The sequence below is a fragment of the Narcine bancroftii genome, chromosome 8 (genome assembly GCF_036971445.1).
Source record: "Narcine bancroftii isolate sNarBan1 chromosome 8, sNarBan1.hap1, whole genome shotgun sequence".
Taxonomy (NCBI): domain Eukaryota; kingdom Metazoa; phylum Chordata; class Chondrichthyes; order Torpediniformes; family Narcinidae; genus Narcine; species Narcine bancroftii.
Window position 1 is genome coordinate 71,189,712 of NC_091476.1, and position 22,571 is coordinate 71,212,282.

Sequence of the window (22,571 nt, forward strand, 5' to 3'; positions counted from 1 at the left end):
TTCAAGGAGTTAAAGAAAATAATAAGGAAATTCTTATGGAAAGGGGGGAAACCGAGGATAGCACTAGATAAATTAACAGAATGGTACAAACAAGGAGGCTTACAACTACCAAACTTTAAGAATTATTATAGAGCCGCACAATTAAGATACCTATCAGATTTTTATCAAACAAGGGAAAAACCAGATTAGAACTAGATAAAATAGGGGAGAAGATACCTGAACATATACTATATTAATGGGATGAAAAATTGGTGCAGCGTAGGAATTCACCGGTATTGCATCATCTGCTCAACATTTGGAAGAAGATTCATGTAGAAAGGAATAAAACAAATTACCAACTACCAAAACTAATATTGACGCAAAATCAACTAATCCCTTTCACAATAGATAACCTTTCCTCCAGAGAATGGGAGAGAACAGGGATCAAAAGAATAGAAAGTTGTTTTTCGTGAAATAAATTACTATCCTTTGAACAAATGAAGGATAAATATAATATAACTCACGATACAATGTTTGCATACCACAAACTGAAAACATACTTGAAGGACAAATTGGGAAACAGTCTGAGGTTACCAGAAGGAAGCAATTTTGAATATGTGATTACAGACACAATGATAATTTAAAAATTTATAACAAACATGTATATCAAACTGCAAGAAAAGGAGAACAAGGAAACAAACGGTAAACCTAAACAAAAATGGGAACAAGATCTAAACATAAAAATAAAGAATGAAACATGGGAAAAGCTATGCTCCGGAACTATGGGAAATACAATAAACACGAGGTTACGCATGATACAATATAACTGGATACACAGGCTATACATCACACCTCAAAAGTTAAATAAATGGGACCCAACAGTATCAGACAGATGTTTTCGCTGTAAAAAGGAAACGGGAACAACAATTCATGCAATTTGGACATGTGAGAAAGTGAAAAAATTTTGGGAAGATCTAAACCAGATATTAAATAAAATCACAAAAAGCAATATACCAAAAAACCCAGAGATCTCCCTCCTAAGTAATATAAGAAATAAAGAATTTGGACTCGATTTGGATGGAGCACAAAAAAGATTTGTGATGATAGCCCTAGCTGTAGCAAAAAAATGTATTATGTCAACCTGGAAATTAGAAGACAATTTGAGAATACAACAATGGTACATAGAAATGAATAAATGTATTCCATTGGAAAAAATAACATATAATTTAAGAAATAACATCACAATATTCGAACAAATGTGGGAGCCATACATGAAATACAATAGAGAAATCCTGCCATGGACTTCCACCACCTAAAATGACAGAAGGAGAAGATAACGAAAAGAACTGACTCAGTAAAATTTCTTGTTTATTTTTATTAAGTGACAACATTGTTTAATGGGTTTAATGTATCTTATAGATTGAACTTTAAATAAATGGGAAAGGGGGTGAGGGAAGGAGGGAAGGGAGGGGGAAAAAGGGGGAGAAAATGACACTATATATTCAAGAGAAAAAATGTCTGTATGTGTCTTGATCAATATGGTTTATAGTGTGAAAAATAAAAAATTTTAAAAAAAAGATTGGAAACTGTACAATTGAAAGTTACTGTCGTACTATATACAGTAAACTCCCTGGTGGCCGGCATCTATGGGATTGGTAAATGCCGGATAAGTGAATTTTCCAGTTGCTTGAGATTGCATGTTGCCTAATGGGAAAACTAACAGCGAAGCGCGCCAATTTAAAACCTGTCTTTTTTTACCTATTTAAGGGCAGCATGTTCCCAGTTCGCACAGCGCTGTACTTGTGCAATCGGGTTGTACTTGTGCAATCAGATGACAATAAACTTGATGGCATGTTTGGGGTGGTGGTTAGCACAACACCTTTGCAGCGCCAGTGATAGGGGTTCAAATCCCACTCTGTCTGTAAGGAGTTTGTACGTTCTCCCTGCATCTGCATGGGCTTCCTCCCACCATTCTAAACATACCAGGGATGTAGGTCAATTGGATGCAATTGGGCGGCCTGGGCTCCTTGTCCAAAATGGCCTGTTACCGTGCTGTATGTCTAAATTTTTTTTAATTTAAAAGTTTTGTGCAATTTTTTTTCCAGTTGCTTGAATTCCAGTTAACGGGGATTTACTCTAAATGACGACACATACAAGCCTGAGTTTCTTTTTCCCTGTGGGCCTGGCAGAATTTCTACTTAACCAGTAACTGTAAACTGTAGTTAAGAAGAAAGAAATGTATGCAAAAGAGAGAAATGTAAATAAATGATTGTGCAAATACAGAAAAAAATAGATATTTAGCAGTACATAAAGTGCAAAGCAGGAGTCCTTAAATGAGACTCTGATTGAGTGTTGTTTAGGATTGAAATGGTGGAGGGGAAGCAACTATTTTTGAACCTGGTGGTGTGAGTCCTGTGGCACCTATACCTCTTTCCTGAAGGCAGCAGCGTGTGCTGGGTGGTGTGGATCCTTGATGACTGTGATGGCAGTATTCCCTGTAGATGTTCTCAATGGTGGGGAAAGTTTTGCCTGTGATGTCCTGGGCTGTATCCACTACCTTTTGCAAGGGTTTCTGCTCTGGGTTATTAGTTCCCCTGAACCAGGCCCTGATGCCAGCCGATCAGCACACCCTCCAATACCTATTTGTTGAACTTATCCCAGGTTTCCGATGATATACCCTATTCTACAGTAACACCCCTGGTATATTGAATTCAAGCAACTGGCAGCCTCAAGCAATCGCCAAAAAAAAATCGAAGAATATAAATAAATAAGATCTTGCGTCAGAATGGGCAAGTTTAAAATAGTAAATGTTCCCTGAAGTAATACACAACCCTTTGGTGAAGATGGGAGCATGTGTCCAGCCAGCGGAGGGCCTTGGACGTGCTTTATTCATGGCAAATGTTTGAATAAAGTTGTGTGAAACAGTAATGGAGTTGCCCAGGACGAAGAGCAGGTTGATGCCGCTCGCCATTGGGGTGACTCTATTAAAGTGTCTCCTTATCCCTCCTTAGTCGGAGTTGCCCCGGTTAGAGGTTTTATCTGTAAACTTGAGGAAATTAATTATCTGTAATGTTATTGTTTGGCTCCGTGGAGGGGCAGGAACCTGCTGATCCAGTGACGGTTAAATGTTTTCAAAGAATGTGACTGAAAATAAAGTAAAATGTTTTATATTCATGCAAGTGAAGTTTGTTCAATGCAAGTACAATATTGCTTTTCTGTCTTTTAAGCTGCTTATTCTTAATGCAAGTGTATTAATTAGCCATTGTAAGAGTAAGTCTCAAGCAACTGGAAACTACACTTATCCGACATCTAACAATCCCTCTAGGTGCCAGATACCAGGGGTTTTGCTGCTGGTAGATTCTAGCTCATTGATGATTTACTGTGAGAATTATTTGTCGTTGATACACTTGTAAGCGATCTGTTAGTGAGACGGGAGGGGTGCTAACCCCATGATTTTTGTTCTCAGCCGAAACCCACCAAAGGACGGATGCGGATTCACTGTTTGGAGAATGTGGATAAAGCTTTGCAGTTTCTGAAGGAGCAGAAGGTGCATCTGGAAAACATGGGGTCACATGACATTGTTGATGGGAACCATCGCCTCACTCTGGGCCTGATATGGACCATCATCCTTCGGTTTCAGGTACTATGAGTTCCCGAATTCTTAGCACTTACAAAATACTCTTTTTATTAATTCAAGGGATATGCTTCCTTCAGCTACTGCTTATTGTCATGTAGTAGCACAAAATTGCCTTTCATTTGCCAAAGGGCAGACAAGGATTCACCATTAGAATTGCCTGATGCTCCCTGCAGCCTGAGGGAGAGAGAAGCAAAAGAGAGTCCCCCAGAATGTCCGTGGATTTGCCTCCAGCGCTCCGGCAGCCTCTGGACCCGCGCAAGACTCCAGTTCATTTCACACCATCAGCACTCCAAGTCCAGATCCAAACCTCTGACCCAATCAGGAAGCCTTCAGAACCCAAGGCCCTTCAGAACCCAAGGCCCTTCCGGGGCCATTTTTGCCCTTGGATTCCTCTCAAATCCTGGTTCAGATACATGCTTCTCATGATCCAGTTTCCAGCAGCCCTCTGACTGGCATGAGACCCCCACCCTCACGTCCCCAGCAGCCTGTGTGGGTTCCTCGCCCATAAGTCGCTAACAGCTTCCTGCCAGTGTGTGTCCTTCAGCTGCAGATCCCTTTGCTGGGAGGCCACCTTGGTCACTGTCCTCCAGTATTTTCTGTTTTAACCAGAATTTTGGCAGTTTTTTAATTTTCAATGAATTACGTGTGCGTTAATCTTCAGGAAGTAAACTTGTCCTTTATGTTACAGACATGCATTTCACTCACTGTGATCTCTGTGTCTACAGATCCAGGACATTAGTGTAGAGACAGAAGACAACAAAGAAAAGAAATCTGCCAAGGATGCCTTGCTACTGTGGTGTCAGATGAAGACAGCAGGGTGAGTACGTTGGAAACAAATGGCGGCAGGTTTAGTGCAGTGCTATTACAGTGCCAGCAACCCAGGTTCAAATCTGGAGCTGTTTGTGAAGAGTTTGTACAATCTCCCCAAGTCTACAAGGGTTTCGTTTGGTTGCTCCAGCTTCCTCCTACCCTTTGAAACTTACAGGGGTATGTAGGTTAATTGGGGTATTTGGGCAGTACAGGCTCGAGGGCTGAAAGGGCCTGTTACTATAGAAGCATGGAACAATGCAGCTCAGCCACAAGGCCTTTTAGCCCTTCTAGTCTGTGCCAAACTATTATTCTGCCTCGTCCCACTGACCTGCAGCCAGTCCATAGCCCTCCATACCCCTCCCTTCCACAGACCTGTCCAAGTGCTTCTTCAGTGTCAAAATTGAGCCCACATTTACTACAGTTCGTTCCACAGTTACCACATTTACCACAGTTCATTCCACAGTCCCACCATTCTCTGTGTGAAGAAGTCTCCCCTAAACTTTTCCCCTTAACCCACGTCCTCTTGTTTGTATCTCACCTACACTCAGTGGAAAAAGCCGACCTAGATTTACTCTTTCCAGACCAGTGGTTCTCAACCATTTTCTTTCCACTCACATCCCACTTTAAGAATTCCCCATGCCATAGGTGCTCTGTGGTTGGTAAGGGATTGCTTAAGGTGAGATGTGGGTGGAAAGAAAAATGTTGAAAACCACTGTTTTAATCATCTCTAATTGTAATGTGCAAGGTTCATAACTCTAAAGGAAATGGGCTAATGACTATTTTTCTCAAGCCAAATATTTCAGTAACAACTGGGTCTGGAGCAGTGGTTCTCAGTCTTCCCTTCCCACTCACATCCCACATTAAGTAATCCCTTATTAATCACAGAGCAACGATGGCAAAGGGATTGCTTAAAGTGGGATGTGAGTAGAAAGAAAAAGGTTGAGAACCTCTGTATCCCTCATAATCTTGATCACCTCTATCAAATTTCTCCTCATTCTTCCCCAGGGAATAAAATCCTAAGCTGTAACTCATTTCCTGAAGAGCAGGCGATATCTTCTCTGAACTCTTTCAATCTTAACTTGATGAAGGGTTTAATTCCAAAACATTGGTTATCTCTCTTTATCTTTGCTCGATAAAGGACACTGTTTGACCTGCTCAGTTTTTCCAGCTTTGTGGTTTACTTCATCCACGGTGTGCAAAATTTTGTGTTTTACTACGACTGCCTCAATTAATTTACAATACACCCCCCCCCCCCGTATGATTTGAAGGATGGGAGGAAACCCACACAACATACTAACTCCTCACAGACAGCGTCAGATTCAAACCTCAGTCACTGATACTGGAACAGCGTTGGTCTAACCATGCTGAATTTTTGTTCGGATCTCCAGTCAGATGGCAGAATAAAGGTTGCTACGCAGATGATTATTGCTCAGGGAGGCCATTCAGTTCCTTTACTCAGGGACTACCCTAAAGCATAAATTTCTGATTCAAGATTAGCTTCCCAGACTTCTACTTCTGTCGCGGTCCAGTGTCTCAACTGTCCAATGAAAATTGGGTTGTTTCCTATGGTTCTCCTCCCCGCCCGCCTTTTCTTTCCTTCTCCGCAGCCTTTTAATTCGGGCACCTGCCTCCTTCCTTTTTACGCATACCTTGAAGAAGGCCAGAAACGTCGGCTGTCTATCTTGAGCTCCTGTGGATGCTGCGAGACCTGTCGAGTTCCTCCAGCATTTCAGTATTTTCAGCCCAATCACGGCGTCTGCAGGCTTTTGTGCTTCACTGTTTCCTGTGATTTGCAGGTACCCCAATGTCAACGTTCACAACTTTACCACAAGTTGGAGGGATGGACTGGCCTTCAATGCAATTGTCCACAAACACAGGTATGTTTCATTCTTCGTACATCAGCACTGAATCCATCACAACACATAGAAAGAAGCTACGAGACGCATCTTATGGTGTCAGTGATTTTTTTTTCCCCAAGTCAGTTTAAGAATTTTATTGTTACAAGAATGGAGATTGCACCACATATTTGCTCACAGATAACACACGTGTTAACACGATTGTGTTTTATTTGTCCACCATTCCTTGCCCTTACCTCAGATTTATTGTCAGAGTACATACATGATATCATGTACAACCCTGAGATTCTTTATCTTGTGGGTGAGAAAGAATGACCACTTTCTGGCAGTGCAAAAATAAAACTGACTCAACGTCTACATGTAAATGAATAAAGAAATGTAAAAAAAAATTGACTGTGCCATTCAGAGAGAGAAAAAAATTAAAAAATCAATAAAGTGCACAAGTGCGAGTCCTTAAATGAGTCTCTGATTGAGTTTGTTGTTGAGGAGTCTGATGGTGGAGGGGGAGCAGCTCTTCCTGAACCTGGTGGTGTGAGTCTTGTGGCCCCTGGACCTCTTTCCTGATGGCAGCAACGAGAACAGGGCGGGTGCTGGGTGATGTGGATCCTTGATGACGGCAGCGTTCCCCGTAAAAGTTCTCAATGGTGGGAAAGGTTTTGCCTGTGATGTCCTGGGCTGTTCCCACTACCTTTTGGAGGGCTTTATACTCAGAGGCATTGATATTCCCCATACACATTTGCATTATGAACTAAACCTTCCAAGATCTTGCCTGTTTCAGCAATAGAGTTCGTCAGCCAACCTTCCCCCTTTCCCCATCGTCACTGGTCATCTGTGATAATGCATCTGGTGGGTAAAAAGGTTGAGAGCCATTGTGTTGGACGATCAGCTGTGATCTGACTGAAGGGCAGACCATATACAGTCAGATGAATCAGAATCAAGTTTACTGTCATGAACATGTGTCATGAAATTAGTTGTTTTGCAGCAGCAATAAAATGTGCAGAAGTTGCAAAAATATCACTTACAATTTTGTGAATACAAGATTTTTTTAAAAAGTGAGGTCGTGTTCATTGGTTCATTTTCTATTCAGAAATCTGAAGGCGCAGGGGAAAGAAGCTGTTTTTGTAACACTGAGTGTTCATCTTCAGGCTCCTGTACCATCTCCTTGATGGTAGCAGTAAGAAAAGGGGATGCCCTGGAAGGTGAGGGTCCTTGATGATAGATGCTGCTTACTTGAAGCACTGTCTCTTAAAGATGGAGTAAAGACTGATGCCCATGGATGGTGTTGGCTGAGGTTACAACCCTTTGTAGCCTGTTCCAGTCCTGTGCGTTGGCACCTCTATGCCAGACAGTGATGCAACCAATCAGAATGCTCTCCACGGTACACCTGTGGAAAGTTGCTTGAGTCTTTGATCAGTGACCAAATCTCCTCAAACCCCTAATGAAAATGATCCATCCCTGCTCCTTCTGTTGCGTTGTTTCATTGGCCTGAGTTTGAATCTGGTCGACTTCCCCCTTGCTTTTTATGAGAGGATTCTGTTAAAGTCATTTGTTTCTTCTTGTCCTCAGGTCTGACCTGATTGATTTTGACAAGCTCAAGAAGTCGAATGCTCACTACAACCTGCAGAACGCTTTCAACGTGGCAGAGCAGCACTTAGGGCTCACCAAGCTCCTCGATCCTGAAGGTGGACTAACGCGAGTTTATGGCCAAATACACAACCCTAACATTTATCATTGGTTTGGTGGGTTTAAATGGTGCAAGTTAAGTCTTCAGAAAGTTTGAAAGAGCAGTGCATTAGGTCTTCAGTTCTGCTACAAAGGGAAGAGTAGCTAGGGGATTAGGTTATAGAGCAAGCATTCTCATCAGGGGCAATGCACCCCTCTGGGAGGGCCACAGCATATTTAAGTTGGGGGGGGGCATGGACTGAAGTCATAAATTGATGTACTCAGTAGGAGAGAAGTACAGAAGAAACCAACTAAACATAACTGCTTCACAGAGAAGGGGGCCCATAAACTTTGAGCAGACTCCTGAGTGGGCCGAAACCAACAAAAAGGCTGAGAATAGCTGGGTTAGAAGTTGCCAGAGACCACAGCTATCAAGGAGAAGATATCAAAGGAATGGTTAGCTTAGCGGTGAGCAAAACGTTTTTATAGCACCAGCCTCCGGCACTGTCTGTGAGGAGTTTGTACCGTGTCCATGGGTGCTCCGGTTTCCTCCCACCCTTCAAAACACACAAGGGTTAGGGGTAAATTGGGTGTAAATGGACAGCATGTGGTTGTAGGCCTGAAGGGCCTGTTTCCATGCTGGGCTTGCTAATTTAAAAAGAAACTGGGAGGATAATTCAGAAGTTATCAACTTCCCTGTGAGACTTGGAATACTCCATTATCACACAATTGTAATCAGCCTCCTGTCAGCTATCTCATTCTCCCGATTGTGACAATGCCTCAATTTTAAAGTTCCCATGTTTTATTTCATATCCATTTCTGGCGTTGACCTTTCCAAGATCCTTGTGCTTCCCCACTTCCATCTTGGCATGCTTTCCCATTTCCATCTCTCCACAGTGACCTACCCGGAACCCAAGTTGTGGGATTCCCTTTCTAAAACCTCTCCCTCACTCTTCCTGTGAGGGGCTGCACGGTTAGTGTAGCACTTTCCTCCAGAAGTTCCAGTTTCCTCCCACTACTGGGGGTGTTGTAGGTCAATTGGATCTATTTGGGTGGCACAGGCTCATGCCAAAAGGGCCTGCTACCGTGTTGTATGCCTAAATTTAAAATTATAAATTTAAATGTATCCTCCTTAAATATGACAACTTCGACTTTACCTCATTGAAAAGCACCAGATTTGGGGGTGGTGTGCTGAGAGTCACTTAAAGATGCAGTGCAAGAGCTGGAACAAATTCTCGTTTCTACCCTCCCTTGCTCCAGATGTCAGTGTGGACCAGCCTGACGAGAAATCTATCATCACCTATGTCGCTACCTACTATCACTACTTCTCCAAGATGAAGGCGCTGGCAGTGGAAGGCAAACGTATTGGAAAGGTATGAGAAACAATGAGAATAATTCTGCTGTCTCAACAAAGGTTGTCAATGCCACACGATACAAACTTTCTACTGGGCTGCAGTATTGCTTGCTGCAGTTAAACTTGATTTTTATTCGTCTCTTTCTCTTGATCGTCACTGGTCCCTGATCTAAAAACACAGAAATACAAGACGTACTCAGTAGGCTTCACGGCATCCATGGGAGGTAAAGATATATAACCCAATGATTTTGCCCTGAGCCCTTCTTCAAGCTATGAGCAAAAAGCAAACAGGTGTCTGAATATAAAGGCAGGGGGGGGGGGGGTGGGGGGAGGGAAGGAAGGGCAGAGGGAGGAGCACAGGCTGTAATTGGATATGGATAGGAAGGCAGGAGGGGAAAGGTGAGAAAAAGGCAGCACGGTTGGCATAGCAGTTAGCGCCACGCCTATACAGCGTCAGTGATCGGGACCGGGCCTGGGTTCAAATCCCGCGCTGCCTGTAAGGAGTCTGTACATTCTCCCCATGTCTGCGTGGGCTATCTCTGGGGGGGGGGGGTGCTCAGGTTTCCTCTCGCTCTTCAAAAACGTACCGAGGTGTAGGTTAATGGGATGTAAATTGGGCGGCATTTCTCTCTCTCTCTCTCTCTCTCTCTCTCTCCCTCCCCTCCTTCCCTTGCCCATCCTCTCCCCCAGTCATTTCTCACCGTTACTCCCCTATCGTCCTATCTCTGTCCAATTACGGCCTTTTTACCTGTCGGCCTGCGCTCCTCCCTCCACCCCAACCCTTTTTATTCAGGTGCCTGCCTGCTTTATACTCATTCCTTGAAGAAGGGCTCAGGCCTGAAACGTCAGTCATGGATCTTTACCTCCTATGGACTCTATGATACCTGCTGAGTTCCTTCTGCATTTCTGTGTTTTTACTCCAACCAAAAAAAAAGTCTGCAGACACGTGTTTCCCTCTACTCCAAGCTTTGCAGATTTCCTTGCTGCAGTAAATCTGCTGCACAGGACACTGAACTATATGAGCTGTTGAAACAGAAGTATTATAATTGAGTCAGTATCATATTTTGTTTGTCATGGATGTGTCCGAAATTTGTTGTTTTGCAGCGACATTACAGGATCAAAATTGCTGTATGTCACTTTTTTAAAAATAATAAATTAGGGCAAAAAGAAGGGAAAAGGTGAGGTTCTTGGTCCATTCAGAAATCTGACTGCAGAGGGGAAGAAGCTGTCTTTGTGCCGCTGGGTGTTCGTCTTCAGGCTCCTGTCCTTCCTTCCCGATGGCAGCAGAGTGATGGGAGCATGGCCTGGGCAGTTGTGGGGGGGGTCCTTGAGGGCAAAGGCTGCTTTCTTAAGACCCTGTCTCTTGTAGATGTCCTCGATGGAGTGAATTCTGCTGCCCTTGATGGCGCTGGCAGAGTTCACAACCCTCTGTAGCCTTTTCCTGTCCTGTACATTGGCAGCTCCATCCCAGACAGTGATGAAACCAGACTGAATGCTCTCCACGGTACATCTGTAGAAATTAGCAAGTCTTTGGTGACTTAACAGCTCTCTTTGTGCACATGCTCACAGAATCTAGCAGAGCAGAAATCCTGCACTTAATTTTCTCTTTGTCACTAAGGATCTCAAAAAAATTGCAGCATTCAGTTAAGGGACATCTGCTATGGTGGATTAAGCCTCTTTATCAAGGACCAACCCAGAATCATTGTTATTTGCAGTAAATATTGCATGGTGTACCCACAAATGTTTGCACTCCTTGTGTGTCCCAGGTGCTGGACTATGCAATTGAAACAGACAACATGATTGACAAGTATGAGACTCTCGCCTCCGACCTCCTGCAGTGGATTGAATTCACGATCATCACTCTGAATGACCGCAAGCTGGCGAACTCCCTAAACGGGGTTCAGAACCAGCTTCAGGCATTCAACACGTACCGCACTGTGGAGAAACCACCCAAGTAAGTAAGCTGGGATATCCCAACATCCGTTCAAAGTTAGACCATAAGACATACTGTGTGCAGGTAGTCCCCGACTTACGACCTATGTGTCTTACGACCATCCGTAGATATGACAGAAAAAAAAGCGTCTGTGAGTGCATATGATAATGACCATCTCTCAGTTAATGGTAATCTCGTCAAAGAAGATTTTGAGCAAGAGAAAAACCCATCCCCTGCTGATGGATGAGAGGTTGGTTGGGTGTTGGGCAGGCAGCTGGGACTGGGTGAGATTCCACAGTCAGGTGTCAGGAGCTCGGGTGGCAGGGCTGTCAGTGCATCAGGGCCCTAGGCTTGGGCCTAGGCGAGAGTTCACAGTCGGGACAGCAGGAGCTCGGATGAGCGGATGACCATTGTGAGGGTCTGCGGTCAGGGTGTCGGGAACTCTAGTAGACGTAGTCGAGATGAGAGTCCGTGGTCGAGGTGTCAGGAGCTCTGGAGGGTTGGCGGCCTGGGTCACACACACACACACACACACACTACTAATTTCACTGTCCACAGCACAGCCAACCAATTTACGACTTCTATATGCCATGGTAGCGTACTTTCATCCATTTCAAGATACGACCTGCCACTCAAAACGGAACACGGTCATAAGTCAGGGACTACCTGAACACTTGTGTAATAGGCAATCTCGTGTAATCGTCAATCCCCTCCCATCATTTTTTTGGCCCAAAACCCACGTTTTCCATATGACCCATGTAAAAGTTGAAACCCCTCCCAATTTTTGGCCCTAACCTCCCTCCCGTACTTCTGAACTCCGGATGTCCCAGCCGTCCTCTCCTCCGAGCTCCCAATGCCCGACTGCGGATCTCCACCCCGGCCGCTTGCCCACTGCAGCTGCCGGCCCGCCAGCCTCATACTCTCTCCCAGGCCGCCAGCTCATCCAAGCTCCTGATGCTCCAACCACGTATACTTACCCCCGGCCACCTGCCCACCGGAGCTATTGACATCCAACTGCAGACTTCACCCAGGCTGCTCACCCTTCCAAGCTCACGGCGCCTTGAAAGCGGGCCTACCACCAGGTCCTGGCCATCTGAGCTCCTTGCCGCGGCCAACAGTAGGATTGTGTAAAAGTCAAATTTGACCTGAAAAATAGGTCCAAAAAGCTTGACTATTATGGGAATACATACAGTAGGAGCAGAAATATGCCATTCAGCCCATTAAATCATTGAGCTGATCCATTCTCCTACTCAGGCCCTTCCGGCCCAAGAGTCCGTGCCACCTAAATAACCTATGAGCCCTGTACAGGAAACTGAAGTGCCCGGAGAAAACCCACGCAGGCACAATGGGAGGTCATACAATCTCATTACAAACAGTAGCTCGGCTAATCGAGAACCTATCAATCTCAGCTTTAAATACACCCAGTTATGTGGCCTCCACAACTCCCTGTGGCAAAAAATTCCACCGATTTATCATCCTCTGGCCGAAGAAACTCCTCCACGTCTCTGTTCTATGCGGATGCCTTTCAACCCTGAAATTGTGCCCCCTTGTCCTAGATTCCCCGACCATGGGAAACAATCTTTCTACATCTACCCTATCCATGCCTTCCAACATTCAATGAGATCCGCCCCCCCCTTTTCATTCTCTTAAATTCCAATGAGTGCAGGGTGTGAGCTGTCAAACACCCCTCATATGATTCCCAGGATCATCCTTCTTCTCTAGAGGATTACTGTATCTTAGGCACAAGAAGGAGCAGCAGGTCGAGAGCGTGCTCCACCAGTCCCTGTGCCTCAACCTCAACTCGCGTACTTTTTGAGTCTCATGCTATCCAAAATCATGTTGATCGTAGCCCTGAATCACTAAACCATTCTGCTTTGGTCACCTAACCACAGGAAAGATTTCAGTAAAATTGAAAGAATGCAGAGATTTACCAGGATGTTGCTGGGACTTGAGGAACTGAGTTAATCAGGTTAGAACGTTAATCCCTGAAGCATAGAAGAATGAGGGTGTAGCCACTGACGAACGCAAAATAACAATACACACAGTAGCAGGTAAATCAGAACTCGTTTACTCAGTCGTGCGCGTATTCTTTTAAGCCACGTTGTGACGTCCCGTGCCGGTTCGCGAGACTTCAGGGAGTTGTAGTCTATCTATAGCGCTGCTACAAGGGGTAAAGTTAGAGCAAATGAAAGCAGGCTTTTTCCACTGAGGATAGATGAGATGCAAACCACGGGACATGGGTTAAGAGGTTTAGGGGGGAATTACTTCACACAGAGAGTGGTGGGATTATGGAGCGAGCTGCCACCTGAAGTGGTGAATTTGGGCTCAATTTTCACATTTAATAAAAATTTGGAGAGGTCCGTGGATGGGAGGGGGATGAAGGGCTATGTACTGGGTTCAGGTCAGTGGGTCTAGGCAGAATAATAGTTCGGCACAAACTAGAAGGGCAGAAGGGCTTGTTTGCTGTAATGTTCTTTGGTGAGAGGTTTTGGGGAAACATTAGGAGGAAATTACTTCACACGGAATGATGGGAGTGTGGAACAAGCTGCCAATTAAAGTGAGGGTGGGCTCAATTTTAGCATTTAAGAAAAATTTGGACAGGTACGTGAATGGGAGGGGGATGGAGGGTAATGGACTGGGTGTAGGTCAATGGAACTAGGCAGAATAATTGTTCGGCACAGACTAGAAGAGCCAGAAGTCCTATTTTCTGTGCTGTAATGTTGTACAGTTCTAAAGAATTTCTCTATTTCCATCCTCAATTATTGATCTTTCTGGTTCACATTTTACATTTTAAGGAGGGGATGACCTTGGTACATCCCCTCTCAGAATCTTGAATGTTTGAACAAGTCACCTCTCATTTTTCTAATTGCCCAATCTTCAGCACTTCCTTTCATGGAGTGTCCCATCCAGACCTAACCCTTGCCACCCCATGGGAAGTTTGGATCTTTTGCAGTGCCACCGACCAGGCTTCGAATCTGGCGCTGTCCATAAGGAGTTTGTACGTTCTCCCCATGTATGTGCAGGTTTTCCACAGGGACTCCGGCTTCCTCCCACCGTCCAAAATGTACCAGGGGCTGTAGATCAATTGAGCGGCATGGGCTCGTGGGCCGAAAGGACCTGTAACCACGCTGTATGTCTAAATTTAAAATTTAAAAATCTTGGTCTGTAATGGCTGAACTGTGCTGTAGTGTTCCATGTTCTAGAAAAAATGGCAGTTATTCCATTACTCACTTCACTTCAGCTCCCTGCCTTGTAGTTCAACCCTTCCAAAGGTTGAAATGCTTTGCCCAATAATTTCAGCGATGTCGTCATTCACCACAGTAATTGCTTTCGCAGTGTCATGAACAGCAGTTAATTGGGATTCTTGTTATGCTTTCTTGGCAGATTTATCGAGAAGGGTAATCTGGAGGTGCTGCTTTTCACGATTCAAAGCAAAATGAGGGCCAACAATCAGAAAGTCTACATTCCACGGGAGGGGAAACTCATATCAGACATCAACAAGGTGAGAAGCCTGCATGTAATTTTAAACAAAATTGAAATTGATGCCCCTGATAGCCCAGGAAGAGTGATACATTTCTGCAGCTGGGTGAATCAAAGTTCAAATGTATTGTCAGAGGGCATACATGACATCATATACAATCCTGAGATTCTTTTTCCTGTGGGCGAGGCATAATTTCTAATGACTGATAATTGTAAACTGTACTCAAGAAGAAAGATACAAATACAATAGAATGAAATGTAAACAAACTGCAATAAAAAAAAATAAATATTCGGAAATAACTAATGAGTAAATAAGAATCCCTAAATGAGTCTCTGTATAGCCTGTGGTTGAAGAGTCTGATTATGGAGGGGTAGCAGCTGTTCCTGTACCTGGTGGTGCGAGTCTTGTGGCACCTGCACCTCTTTCCTGACAGCAGCAGCGAGAACAGAGTATGTCGTGGGTGGTGCAGATCCTTGACGATTGCTGCTGCTCTCCAAGGGCAGCGTTCCCTGTAGATGTACTTGATATTGGGGAGGGTTTTTCCCTTGATGTTCACTACCTTTTGTAGGTCTTTCTGCTCAGGTGTCCCCATACCAGACCATGATGCAGCCGGTCAGCACCCTTTCCATCACTCATCTGTAGAAGTTTGCCAAGGCTTCTGATGTCATTACCAAACCTCGGCAAACTTACGAGGAAGTAGAGGTGCTGACGTGCTTTCGTCGCCATCATATTAGTGTGTTGGTTCCAGGGAAGGTGCTCAGAGATAGTGAGTCCCAGGAATTTAAATTTGCTAACTGCAACATGCCACCAAAATCTTGAACTTGAAAGAGAAGAGGGACTGGATTAAAAAGAATGCTCTGCAGAAGCAGCATGTGCTTGATGGAGTAAATGGTCTTTGGTGCACTATCAGTATTGCAATGTTATGTACGGTGTAACCCCTCTTCAGGCTTGGGAGCGGCTGGAGAAAGCTGAGCATGAGAGGGAGCTGGCCCTGCGCACAGAGCTCATCCGGCAGGAGAAGCTGGAGCAACTTGCTCACCGCTTTGACCGCAAGGCATCGATGAGAGAGACGTGGCTGAGTGAAAATCAGCGCCTTGTTTCGCAGGTGAGCAGAGGTGGGAGCCTGGAAGAGCATATCATCGTGGTACATGAAGGTGAAAATCTTCATGAAACACCTACAGATTCAGGTGTTGAGGCCAATAACCACAGACAAGTGTCTGTATTTTAAAAGTAACCATTTGGTTTGAGAATAATCCTTTTTTCTTGACGTGGCCTCAGTTTCAATATTCTTGTTTCTAACTTCTTCTATGCCTCCAAATGCCAACAACACCTCTGTGTACCTTTCAACTAGATGGCATTAATTTTGATCTCCATTCTCTAAAATCACCCCATCTTCATCCACCTGTCTCTTTTCCTTTAGTTTTCCCTCTCTCTCTCTCTCTCTCTCTCTCTCTCTCTCTCTCTCTCTCTCTCTCTCTCTCTTTACCCCCCTCCCCCCACCAGCTTCCCACCAGCTTTTCCCTCCAACAGAGCCAAAAATTGATTCTTACCTTTCCTCTTATTATCTGCATTTAACAACTTTTCTTTGTTGATATGGACTCCCTCCCCCTGCCCATTCTTCCCTCTTTCTCTCCCAGTCTTTATTCGGCCTGCTTTTTGCTCACATCTCGACCAAGGGCTCAGGCCCGAAACATCGGCAATATATTTTTACCTCCTGCAGACGCTGCGAGACCGGCTGAGGTCCTCCAGCATTTCTGTGTGTTTTTACTACAATCACGGCGTCTGCAGACTTTTGTGCTTCATTCACTCCAGATCCCTGTAAACCCCTTTGCCGCCATAAATTTGTATGCTGATTTTTAATACTTTACATTGCTGTCCACTCTGGGATTGCTTTCCCAGACCTCCAGCTCAGACACTTTAAAGCTGACCTCTTCAGTCGAGGCAAACGAAAGTCTTCAGACATAGTGGTTGAAGTAAAAACAGAACACTGGAGAAATTCAGCAGGTCAGACATGGTACCTTATTTAGTAAAGATATATAACCAACGTTTCAGGTTTGAGCCCTTCATCAAGATATGATGAATTGGGGTTTTAGTTTAAATGATACCTCCACCTATGCCACGTGTCTAATTACTTTGTGAAACACAGGAGAGTTCGTCCTTTGATACAGGTGATGTGCAAAGAGTTGCCACTGGGTTTTAATCTGATCTTTTTCTATTAACTCAGGATGAAACTTAGAACTTCCTTATTGTTGATTTCCATTCCCTACATTATAAACTCAAAACTCCTACTTATCCATGTTAGCCATAGGATCTGGGAAGCCTCTGCATGTAATCCTAACAAACAAGACAAAAAAGCACAGACTAGAAGAGCCGATGGGCCTCTTTCAGTGCTGTAGTGTTCGACGGTTTGAACAAAATTGCTCCTTCATCTTCCCTGAGCAAGTCCCCGATGCTCAGAAATGTTATGGTCTGTCCTCCTACCCTGTCCAATATGATCCCTCATCACAGGAGCACAACAACAGAGCAGCTCTGTACACAAGGGCAGGACAGATGTTCCTGATCGAAACAAAAGCCCAACAAGCACCGTTCAAACTGCACAGAGAGAATGCACAGCAGGTGTGTCGCCACCTGGAAGAGGAGAGACCGTTTGGGGTGGTGGGGGCAGGGCGTTGACTGCTGATTCTGATCCACAATGCCTTTTTGTCTCCTGGCATTGTCCTCACTGCCCTGCGGCGCAACATCAGCAATAAAGTGCCGCTTCTGTCATTATTTTAATATTAAATTATGTAATCGTCTGATCTCACGAGGAAGTGTGGGGCTGGAAAAAACTGCTCTGGCTGAAACTTGATAGCTCTGATTTCACTGAACCAGCAACAGCTAGTCCTAAATGAGAGTGGCAGTAAAATCAAAGCTGGAGAAACTCACCAGGTCAAGCAGTGCACCTTTTATAGATAAAGATACATAACTAGCGTTTTGGGCCTGCGCCCTTCATCAAGATACAAGCAATATGTAGGCAGGCCCCCTAACAAAATAGAACCATAGAATGTTATGGCCCAGAAACAGGCCTTTTCTGCCCTCTAGTCTGTGCCAGACTATTTTTCTGCCTAGACCCTCTGACCTGCCCCCAGTCCATAGCCCTCCATGCCCCTCCCATCCATGTACCTTTCCAAATTCTTCTTAAATGTTAAAATTGAGCCTGTATTCACCACTTCAGCTGGCAGCTTGTTTCACACCCCCACCACTCTCTGTGTGAAGAAGTTTCCCATAAACTTTTCCCCTTTCACCCTTAACTCATGTCCTCTGGTTTTCATCTCTCCTACCGTCAGTGGGAAAAAAAACCCTACCTATATCAACTCTGTCTCTCCCCCTCATAATTTTAAATACCTCTATCAAATCTCCCCTCGTTCTTCTACGCTCCAGGGAATAAAGTTCTAATCTGTTTAACTTTTTCCTGAAGTCCAATGAACTCGGTTCCTGAAGTCCAATGAACATCCTAATAAATCTCCGCGCTCTTTCAATCTTGTGGATATCTTTCCTGCAGTTTGGAGACCAAAATTGCACACAATCCTGCAAATTTGGCCTCACCTTTTTTTTTAAATTTTATTTATTCGTTCAAAATACAGATAATAAGTAACATATATAACAATAAACAAAGCATGAACGTTATATTTTATATATATAAAAAAAAGAAAGAAAAAAAAAGGAAAGAACCCCCCCCCTTTCAGCCAACTCTCCTAAGGAGAGCCATAAAGAAAAGAGAAAAAAATAAAGAAAAGTAAAGCAACCAATATCTTATACAACTTTATCATTACATAATAGGTGGATATAGGAGAGAGGGCACGCCAGCAGACAGGAGGAGGGGGAGTTGGCTCTGTGATTGGAGAGGGAAGGGAGTGGAAACCTGGATGAAAGAAGACAGAGTGATGGGGAAGAGCAGGAGAATGGGGAGTAGGTAGCAGAAACAAAAGAGGTCGATGTTAATGCCATCCAGTTGGAGAGTACCCAGACGGAAAATCAAGTGTTGCTCCCCCAATTTACGGGTGGTCTTGGTGGGACAGTACAGGGAGCCATGGACAGACATGTCTGCACAGGAGTAAGGAGCAGAATTGACCACAGGGAGATCCCTGTCACTGATGCAAACAGAGTAAAGTTGGAGAAAACTGCACTAGGAGATCTGTTTGTAGTAAATTACTCCAGCAGATTAACAAGTGAAGTGTTGCTTCACTCGGAAGGGCAATTTGGGGCCCCGAATGGTGGTGAAGGAGGAGGGGTAGGCGCAAATGTGGTACTTCCTGCGGCCAGATGGGAAGGTGCCAAGGGGGTGATTAGTGGGAAGGGAGAGTAGCAGTAAATTGGCTCCTGCCAGGAGTGTCACCCCTTTGTACATCATTCCTAAATTTCATGCTCACTAACCCACCTGATTAAATAGGTCTTGATTTTAAAATTCTCGGCCATCTTCTGCAATCTCCCCTTACACCCCCCCCCAACACCATTACTCGAGTGGAAGCCACACAGAATGCTGGAGGAACTCAGTGGGATAGGAGGCAGCATCCATGGAAAGCAATAGAGAGTTGATGATTTGGGCTGTAAGCCCTTCATGAGTATTGTTGAAGGCTTCATAAAGGCACTGTTAAGACCTCATGTAGAGCATTTATAGTTTTAATTTAGTTTAGACATACAGCACGATAACAGGCCATTTTGGCCACAAGTCCGTGCCACCCAATTTACACCCCATTAACCTACAACCCCCGGTACATTTTGAATGATGTAAGGAAACCGGAGCCCCCAGGGAAAACCCAGGCAGTCACGGGGAGAACGTACAAACTCCTCACAGACAGCGCGAGATTCGAACCCCGGTCCCGATCACTGGTGCTTTAAAGGCGTTGTGCTAACCACTACGCCAACCGTGCCACCCTATTGTGAGCAGTTTTGGACACCTCTTTTAAGATAGGATGTGCTGACCCTAGACAGAGTTCAGAGGAGGTCTAGGAATGAAAAGGTTATCATTATGAGGAACATATGACAGCTCTAGGCCTGTCCTCATTGGAATTTAAGAGAACAAGGGGGAATCTAATTGAAAAATATAGAATGCTGAAAGGCATGACAGAGTGGATGTTGTTGCCCTTGATGGGAGAGTCTAGATCAACAGGGCCCAACTTCAGGATTGAAGGATGTCGTCGGGACCTCGGTAGCAAGGATCTCCAGTGGCCACCCTTTTCATTTCCTCTCCCTATTTATTCCCTTGCCGACATGGTCTTACACTCTGCCAGACTGAGACCACCTGCAAATTGGAGGAACAACACATCTTCCATCTGGGCACTCTCCAATCAGATGGCATTAATGTGGAGTTTGGTTTCTGTTGGTCCCCCCTCCCCCATCCATCCCAATTTCTCCTTTCTTGTAGTGTGCACTCTCTCGCTCTCTCTCTTCCCTTTCCCCAGTAATATAAAAAAAAGGAAAGAAGAAAATAGAGGAGAAAAACTCAGGCCCCTTCCCAAACCGCGTTGCCAGATGGTCTGTATGACTGGTATTAAAAGAAAAACGAAGGTTAAAAAAAAAATTAATATAAGGAATGTCGAAAAGATACAAGTCAGACAATTTAATTACATTGGTATAAAATTATAAAGTAAGATATTGAGTCATAAATGACCCCCATAACTTCTGGAACCTTATATCTGAATTATTGATTGAACAGCAAATCTTTTCCATGTTCAAACTGGACATGATGTCCCGCAACCACTGATCATGAGTAAGTGGGGCAGCTTCCATCTGTTTGGGTAAAATTGCCAAGAGAGAGGTAAAAGAAATGGCGGGACTCTAAACCTAAGAATCATTCCCTCTTGTTGGGCCTGGAATTTGTTGCCACAGGCGGTTGTGGAGGCTAGGTCATTGGGCGTATCTAAGGCAGAGATTGCTAGGTTCTTGATTAGCCAGGACATCAAAGGTCATGGGGAGAAGGCGAGGCAGTGGGGCTGAGTGGGGAAAATGGATCAGCTTATGATGACATGGTGGAGCAGGGGCTGAGTCGCATATTTCTTCTCCTGTGCCTTATGTTCCAAACCAGGTGAGAGAGGAACACAAGCAGGATATTGGGTGACAACAGTTTACCTGAAGTCAGAAAATTCACTGATCAAATTTTTAGAAGTGTTTAGACGGAAACTAAATTGTTGTTCTAGAGAACTGCCATATGAGCCCCAGTGCAAACTAGACTGGAGTGGGACTGAAAGTCGAGTCTTAATTCAAACCCCACGGGCCTAATGTTAGTTTCCGATTCCCAATGTTTCATTGAGAAAACACAGAAATTCTCCAGCATTAAGAAGATGAGAAATAGGAGTAGGAGTCGGCCATCCGGCCCGTCAGGCCTGCTCTGCCATTCAGTGAGGTCAAGGCTGATCTAATGATCGGCTCATCTCCACCGACTTGCATTTTCCCCACATCCCTTAATTCCCTTACTATGTAAAAACTGATCTAACCTTATCTTAGTTTTTTACTGAGGTCACCTCCAATGCTTCCATGGGCAGCAAATTCCACAGATTCCCCACCCTCTAGGAAAAGCAGTTCCTCTTCATCTACATCCTTAATCTACTACCTTGAGTCTTGAGTCTACGAACCCTAGTTCTGGTTTCCCCTACCAATGTAAATAACTTACCAACTTCTATCTTCATAATTTTATATGTTTCTGTAAGATCCCCTCTCATTCTTCTAAATTTCAGTGAGTACAGTCCCATACGACCCAATCTCTCTACGTAGGCTAACCCCCTCATCTCTGGAATCAACCTGATGAACCTCCAAAGCCAGTCCATCCTTCCTCGAGTAAGGAGACCAGAACTGCACGCGGTTCTCCAGATGCAGCCTCAACATGACCTTGTACAGTTACAGCATAATCTCCCTGCTCCTAAATTTCATCCCTCCAGCAGTAAAGGCCAACTTTCCATCTGCCTTCTTGATACCCTGCTGCACCTTTTGTGAGTCATGCACAAGCCCTCCCAAGTCCTTCTGCACAGCAGCAGGCTGCAATCACTTGCCATTTAAATAATATTCTGATCTTCCATTTTTGTCCTTTGAAAGTGGATCACTTCCCATTTGCCTGCATTGTTACCAGATCCTTGCCCTCTCACTTAACCTATTATTATGACTTTTGTGTGTCACCCCAGAGTTTTGTCCTCTAATCCAGTCTCTTACTCTTTCCAGGATAATTTTGGACTGGATCTGGCGGCAGTGGAGGCCGCCACGAGGAAGCACGAGGCCATCGAGACAGACATCAACGCCTACAACGAGCGCGTGCAGGCTGTGGTGGCGGTGGCCAAGGAGCTGCAGGCCGAGCGCTACTACGACATCAAGCGGGTCACCGTCAGGAAGGACAACGTCATCCGGCTGTGGGACTACCTACGTGAGCTCCTGCACGCGCGCCGCGAGCGTCTGGTGAAGAACCTGGAGCTGCAGAAGATGTTCCAGGAGATGCTGCACATCGTGGACTGGATGGAAGACATGAAGGTTTGGAGTAGCAGCACACATCCCCTCCTCGCCCCCCCCCCCCCCCATCCCTACCCCCCAACAGTGCCCGCCTTTCATGTGTTCAACCAAGCACTTCACAGAACCAAACACCAGTTCAAAGTTCAGTTCAAAATATAAGATAGGACTTGAATGAACTTTAAAAGATATCACTCCAAAACCAAGGGTCATCTTATACGCCAAGTATAAAATCTGAACCTCAACAGCAAAGTCTCAGAGCTCTTCACCATCAAGTTTAAAATCTGCTTTAATAGTGTGGTCTTGGCTTCCCTGCTCCAGGTTTAAAATCTGAACCTTAATGGTGAAGCCTGAGCTCTCCCCTGTGGAGTCCATCTGTTCAGTCTAAC

At 44.7% G+C, this 22,571-nt stretch overlaps 1 protein-coding gene across 7 annotated transcripts in view; it reads left to right on the forward strand.

Annotated features, from left to right (window-relative positions):
• The window catches only part of LOC138740832 (spectrin beta chain, non-erythrocytic 1-like), a 393,831-nt gene that overhangs the window by 233,492 nt on the left and 137,768 nt on the right, over positions 1-22,571 (forward strand). For all 7 annotated transcript variants that reach the window (XM_069894022.1, XM_069894016.1, XM_069894017.1 and 4 more), the window contains 9 exons: positions 3,446-3,619; positions 4,342-4,433; positions 6,223-6,303; positions 7,849-7,964; positions 9,205-9,317; positions 11,065-11,252; positions 14,616-14,733; positions 15,659-15,817; positions 21,904-22,206. In XM_069894022.1, coding sequence (XP_069750123.1) covers positions 3,446-3,619; positions 4,342-4,433; positions 6,223-6,303; positions 7,849-7,964; positions 9,205-9,317; positions 11,065-11,252; positions 14,616-14,733; positions 15,659-15,817; positions 21,904-22,206 — 1,344 coding nt within the window. The remainder of the gene's footprint in view (positions 1-3,445; positions 3,620-4,341; positions 4,434-6,222; positions 6,304-7,848; positions 7,965-9,204; positions 9,318-11,064; positions 11,253-14,615; positions 14,734-15,658; positions 15,818-21,903; positions 22,207-22,571) is intronic.